Raw genomic sequence first — 6,991 nt, 5'->3', positions numbered from 1 at the left:
ATTTTTTTTTTCGCGTGTGTGTGTGTGTGTGTGTGTGTGTGTGTGTGTGTGTGTGTGTATGTATATAATATATGTATATAATATATGTTTTTTAAATCCTTTCTTAAAAACACAAGAAATCATCAAAAAATCCCAACTGCCTCCTTATGTTACATGGATAACTACTCAAAAGTTGAGAGACATCAGTGTTATACAGTTAACCTGAATTCAGTTCCTTTTTCAGTATGCATTATGATAGTCCTTGTTGATAAGATCTGATTTTTGCCAGGTTTAGGGTTTTTTTTCCCCATATGCAATGCAACAAATAATTTAGGCTTGAATTAATTTGTCTTTTAATATTTTAAATGTGAACCTTAAATCTAATAGAAAGGGTTTGTAGTGATCAAGGATCTCGCCTCACACCTGCTTTCTTGTAAAGAAAATCTCTTTCCTCTGTAAAATTTTTATGAGATGGCATGTTTTATAGACTGAAGCTACAGTGGTGATTCATCCTGGGTACAGCTGTTGGTGTCATTGTACCAGCGCATGCATGTTGTAGACAGACAAATCTGCAGGTTTTGCATGAATAAAGCTTGGAGCCAGTGTGCAAATCATGCCTTAGAGCTTCTTTGCTGGTCCATTTAAGGTGGTTTATACATGAGACTAGCCACTGATGTCTGAAATCCCCAATGAAGATAAGGCCTTGGTCTGCCAGTTTATGACTTTTCCTTTTCTGTTGTGGGTGGAGTGGTGTTTTATCTTCAGTGTCTGGATCTGCCTCATGCAAGCCTATGGAGGATTTAACCTCTGTGACTGCAATACTGTCTTCTCCGAAGAACATTTACAAGTGCTGCTCTTCCTTTTGCCTTCTCCTCTGCTTCCCTGCCAACGTAATAAATCCAGGTGGCTTAGTTTGTTCTGTGTTTGCCAAACATCTGATTGGCATCTGATAAGTATGACATGCAGGAGTTTATTGTAAGAGACTTTTCTGATCTCAGTCACCTGACATGAGCCAAGTTTTTTTGTTTTTGTTTTTTTTAAAGAAAAAGAGCCCTGTTGCATTTATTTAGTTATTGGTGTTTATTTGATATGGCTAAAGTGTGCAGCCTCTGAGGCTGGCTGCTGTCGCAGCATCGTGGCTAAGTAATGGATGAAATCGAGGAACTGGAAATATGATTGCTTTAGTGGAGAAGCAACCATTGTGATGTAATTGAAAGGACCCCTCTGCACATGCCTACTTACACCCACCTCCAGGGTGAGAGAAGCTGCATTTCTTGAGAGCTGAGCCTGGCTTCTGTGGATGTTAAGTTGGGGAACCCACATACAGATGAGTCCTTCAGACTAACATCCCTTTAGTTTGTGCTACTCGCTTTGTTTTCTTTCAGGTTGTGGAAGTAAGTGGATCTGTTTGCCCCCCATTTCTTCACATCTGTCACTCAGTGACGTGCGTGCGTAGAGCGCTGGAAATAGAATTCAAACGCTTTGACCCGAGGGCAGGTGGAGGGAGCCTTTGTGATGTGTTACAGCCTGTCTCCAGGCCAGGCTTGGCTCTAGTAGTATATCTGACGTCCAGTAGAGGGTACTATCACACAGTATATATCAAAACCTCCAAAGCACGCAAGCTCCGACATTGTTTCTGCTTCCTGTAGCCAGATGTTGAAAATCAAGGGCTTTCTGAGACTTTAAAAAGCAACCCAAGTAGTTTCCTCTGCCATCTTGGACGCTTGTTCCAGTTACCAATACTGTGCATATCATAAAGGTGGGGTGGTAATCTCATTCCTGTTGCAAAGACGCTGAGCGATCTGTTCCCTATGCCCTACTCCATAAAGAGACTGTCTTCGTAGCAGGCAAGGTTCTCTGGGTAAAACTGGTATCTTTTACAAGAGCAATTCAAATAGTTGGAAAAATTCTTCTTGGCATACTTTTGGGTATAAATACCCTTTGTCAAGTTGAGGAAGCATCTGCAGTTGGTCTATGTCCTTAGACCAACATGGCTACAACCTATACCTCTCTTCATAGCACACACTCTGCTAGAGCCCAGAAGCACCGTGGCCATCTAAACAGGATCACCCGTGTTTTGCTTTTAGTGGTTGGTACAGCCACGAGTAAGAAAAGTGCACTGTTTGGCAAACTCTTATCCCAAGTAGGGAAGCTAGACCTGCGTGAGCTAGGAAGTGCAGGCGCACATACCACAAGGCTTGGTTTAGAGTGTGGCCTGAAGGGCATGATGGTAAGTGGGGCTATGTTCACTGGAGGATGGTTACAGAGCACAGTAGCAGCTTGATATTCTAATGACTGTTGCCAGCTGTTTGTGTGGGTGGGTGCGTGTGTGTGTCACAAACGTGCAAGTTTGCTGTTTTAATGGACTGAGAGCGCCTTGGCCTGTAGCAGTAGATTTGCCTGCCTCTCCCTTTGTGTTCCTCTCTATGCATTCTTATCTAACACACAGTCATTCAACAATTAGCATGTCTTAAGTTCATTAATTGCTTCTATTTTTCTTCTAATTTCTTAGGACTCCTGATGATTTCTCAAAGCAGATTGTTGCCCTGCAACAGAGGGAGCTTGCACTAAAAGAGCAGAACACTAACATCACAAACAGGTCAGTGCTGCCAGTGTGACAAAGAGTGCAGTGTGACAAAAATCTGTTCCTTGGTTGTGTATAAACAAAATGAAAAAGTTGCGCTCTGAGACTTTTTGAATTTTGCTATTCTTTAGTTTATCTTTCTGCTTCCAGGGAGCCTACTACAAGACAAGTGTTGCTTGTCTTCCATGTGCTTCTAGCGAAGTTTCATTTATGACTGCCTGAATCTTTTCAGAAAGTAACAAAACATCAGGGATTGTGAGAGCTGTTAGTGGTGAGAGAGTCAGAAATGTGGGGAGCATTTTATCCATATTTACTTTGTGTTTCAGGGGGAAAAGGTGCTTTCCTAATCTTCCACTTGTGCCAAAAGGGTAAGAAAACTAAATATACAGAGCAGTTGCCTAGATGTAGAGCTGAAATTAAAGGTTGTGAGGCTCATGTGACTTAATACGTTAGCAGAAAGGGCCACTTTACTCTTACAATTGGTTTGCTAGATAGTGGGATAAGTCTTAGAGCTTCTGGTTTCAATCAGCAGCATTCTGATTGTCAAATACTTTAAGATGTTGAGGAGTGTTAGCAGTCTTGACCCTCTAGCTGGATTCAGGGAGTTATTTGAGATGGGAGTTGTCTGAGATATGACATACCATCATGAGGCAGTTGGTTTAAAAAAATCCCCACCTGCCAGCAGTACTGGGGAATATGGGTATTGGGTATTTGCATTGGTTTGTGAGTAAAGGAGGCGTGGCTGGTGCTTCCCTTTATGTTGTCTTCCAGTTTAATCACAGATACAGCTCTGATTTGAGTTTGCTTTTAATGACAGTTGTGTTCAGATGTGGATACTAGTGTTGGATGTGTAAAAATACAAATCTGATTTCTGCACACTTGAACTGGCTTGAAAAAAACATGTCTGTTCTGCTCCTTGCTTGCAGGGTCTAGCAAGAGCCAAATTGCACAAGGGACCAGAGTCTTCTGAGGCTTCTGTAGGAAATGCTTTAAGGATCTGGTACTTTGAAGTATCATCTCAATTTGACTCTCTAGTGTGATAGACATTTAAGTCTTAAGATAGAACTTGTATGTTTGCCACTTGGTACCCTAAGAACTAGATGCTAAGGTTTTTCTTTCGTATTAACTCATTCTGGAGGGAAAACATTTCCCTTATCTTTGTAATTGTGGAAGGTTGTAATCTGGATCCTGGCATTACATGTAGACTTAACCATGAGAAATCTGCTTTACTCTATAGTCGGTTGGGCTAATGGCATATCATTGTTCAAACTCTTCCATTGGGGCAATTGTTAGGATAGTGGTAGCACCTGGGAGCCACAGCCCTGGATCTCAGGACTCCGTTGTACAATATTGGTAATTCTCAACTGGGGTGCCGCAGCACTGTTAGATTTGTAAACGTGATTCACAAAATAAACCCAGAGATTTCAAATAAGAATTCAGTGTTCAAAGTATTCTGCCCTGTTGTGGTCTTTCTGAGTTCTTTGCAACAGAAACATAGCTCTGTTGTTTTTCTGTAGTCAAAAACGAGGGAAAAGTAAGAGCTGGCATTTCCTGAGGGGTGCCTTGAGTCTAACGAGGAGTGTTTTCAGTCTAAGAAGGCTGAGAACCAATGTATTGTCCTGTACACACACAGAGCAAATAGTTAATTCCTGCCCCAAACATCTGACTATCAAAATTAGGGCTGTTGTAGTTAAGTCCTTTGTTCTTGGGCTCCTGCATCCAGAGACTCAGTGAATTATACTGTTGCTACTGCAGCTGAGTTTGATATATCTTGCCCTACCGCAGGGCTCCATCAGAGGACTGGCTTTGTCTGCCAGAAATGTTTTGGGTTGTTTGTTTGTTTTACTTTCCAGACTTAGATGATTACAAGTGGCAAGATTTTTAAGCATGGCTATTCCTTGTGAAGAAGAGATGTGATTCTGTGGCAGGGTGCGCTCTATCACCCTCTGCCCACACACTCTCTCTGCTGTTTCTCAAACCATTTCATTTCCTTGCCATCAAAGCCAGTTGTCTGTTCGTGTTAGAAGCGATACTGCAAGAGCTTTCAAAAAAGACTGTTGGGTTCATGGCTCTTTGTGTTGCCGAGGTGTTAGCTGACATGTCCAGCCAACAGCAGCGTACAGAATTTCTACTTTAGTGTAAATGTGTTGAGCACAAAGCAGTCAAATCTTCCATAGAACAGCAGTGGCTAAATGCCCTCTGCTAATCTCAGGCCAAACAGCATGTCTCCTGAGGTGCCTTGTAGATTCTGGTTCAAGGGATGATCATGCTGTCTGTCACTGGTGGAGGAAGGCACAAACAGAATTCCAGCTGGGCATTAAAAGCTTGGAGTATTGTTGCTAAGTGCTACTGAAACGGTTTAGCCAGTTGTTAAAATTGTTAGCCAACTGTAAAAACCCCTGGATGAAGCCAGCTAAAATGGTTCATAGTTTTGCTGTCAAGAAGTTTAATGGAAAAAAACCCCCAAAAAGCAAACCCAAAATATGTTTAATATTTTAAAAGAATTGTTTGAACGACCAAATTAAAACTGAAGAACTAGTGACCATGTTTAACAGTCGTTGATTTTGCAGGTTGCTTCTCAGAGGTTGTCAGAGAAAATGCTTTTGCTGAATTCATTAACAGCCAGGAAGAGTCTTGTTGGAAAAAAAATGGCCCTTTAGCAGTGCTCGTTTGTGCTGGACATAATCATTACAATTTAGTTTAAAAACAAAAGTGTGATTAAGATTACCTCCTGATTTCAAAACTGCCTTCAAGTGACACAGGCGGTCAGAACTCGCTCAACTGCAAACTTCGAAGGCATAGTTCTAGCTGTTTAGGTTTTAAAATTGACCAGTTCTCCTTTCTTCTGCCTAATATTTTATTCCATTTTAAAATGTAGGCAATAAGGTATATTAGAAAATTTTCCATTATGAATTATTTGAAAGTTCCCAGGAGAGGATCTTGAGCCTTTCGAAAATAAAGTGCTTGTTAAGAAACCAAATCTAAGTTTCTCTTTTTCTTGAACCCTGTCCAGTGTCAGCTGATGGTCTGTTCTTTTATTTGCTTCCTAGTAGTATCCAAAATGTGTCCATGTAACCCAAAAGTTTAGTGTGTGATTGTAACTCCCTCTAGTGGTTGTTACTGGCAGATATATAACCTTCTACTGTCTTGCAGTTAAAGGAGTCCTCCATTAACTTTAATTGTAATGTATTCAGTCTTCAGAACTGATGATCCTGTTGATGAATGGTTGTGCCTGTAGGTGCTGAATACTCTCCAGACATAAAGGCCTGGATCCCTTTCCCAGTGAGCTTAAGTTAATTTTTTCATTGCCTGCTGAAAGAACGATTGTATGAGTTTGGCTTTCTGGCTACTTAGGAAAAGCATGACCAGAAGAGGCTCACACCTGAATTTCTTTTGAATAGTGAAGGACAAAATCAATAGTGGATCCTAATTTCCTGTTGTCAGAATGGAAAACGTGAAGGTTAGCCAAAGAGGTTTGCAAGTAAACCACTAGTCTACCGTACAATTAATAGCTCATGGACTCGGTCCTTTCCTGTGTGTTTCATGGTACCAGTGATTTAAGCTGAGGTGTGATCTGTAAGATCTTTGAGACTACTTTGTAACACAGGCTATGCTTGACCCTTGGCTGTCATCCTACCCCTGGCTGCCTATTCTGTATGCAAAGATATGTTTGGTGAAGGTGGTGGTTATGGTAGTTTAGTTTTATATCACGATGTGGGAGGTGCAAGGAATGGTTTGTATGTGTCTAGGTAACACTAGCAACCTTTTCATGATTTTATGCTGCTATCGTTTTTATTGTGTCTCATTTTTATTGGGGAAACTCCCTTCCATGCATCATGACTGTTGTAGATGTTTTCCATTCTACTGCTCATCTTGTAGCTTGATACATCACTCCCAATTTCCTTTTGATGGGGTGAAGCTGATTACTAATGTAGCAGGCTATGAGCAGACTGGGCTTCAGAAAACAAACCAGGCATGGAAAAGATAGCACAGGGGAACAATTTGCTACAGAAGATCACATCCTTTCCTGCAAAACCAAAGAGCAGATTTAGCTCTGCATGGAGTCTGTTGCTGTTCAGTTTGCCTTAGGTGATCTACAAAGAGTGCAGAGAAGAGGGGGTGAGACATAGGTAGAAATGTGTTCAGAACAGCATATTGGCTCTCTGAGGGATAACCAGCCAAACCCGATTTCACTTTGTTTTTCCATTTTTCAACTGCTATCTCTTTATTGCTATAGTGCTTCTGCACTGCCAGTGTTTCCATTATTATAAAAGCAATAAAAGGTCATCACACCATAAAAGATTACATTATAGTAACCTTACAACTCTGCCTTTGCATTGATTTCCACCCCCCCCCCCCCTCTTCCTGGCTTTTGGAATTCAAGCGCAATCTGTGTTTGTGTAACCTGTTTATATGGCAGTATTTCAG

The 6,991-nt window shown here is 41.3% G+C and overlaps 1 protein-coding gene across 5 annotated transcripts in view; it reads left to right on the top strand.

Annotated features, from left to right (window-relative positions):
* MAD1L1 (MAD1 mitotic arrest deficient like 1) overlaps positions 1-6,991 on the top strand; it is a 582,466-nt gene that overhangs the window by 59,992 nt on the left and 515,483 nt on the right. For 4 of the 5 annotated variants that reach the window (XM_019512948.1, XM_019512950.1, XM_019512949.1 and 1 more), the window contains exon 10: positions 2,492-2,578. The exons of the other annotated variant lie outside the window; for it this stretch is intronic. In XM_019512948.1, the coding sequence (XP_019368493.1) occupies positions 2,492-2,578 (87 nt within the window). The remainder of the gene's footprint in view (positions 1-2,491; positions 2,579-6,991) is intronic. 5 annotated transcript variants of the gene reach the window in all.

This window comes from Gavialis gangeticus, unplaced genomic scaffold (genome assembly GCF_001723915.1).
Source record: "Gavialis gangeticus isolate Ggan-Ray unplaced genomic scaffold, GavGan_comp1, whole genome shotgun sequence".
Lineage (NCBI taxonomy): Eukaryota > Metazoa > Chordata > Crocodylia > Gavialidae > Gavialis > Gavialis gangeticus.
This window is presented reverse-complemented; position numbering and strand designations above follow the sequence as displayed.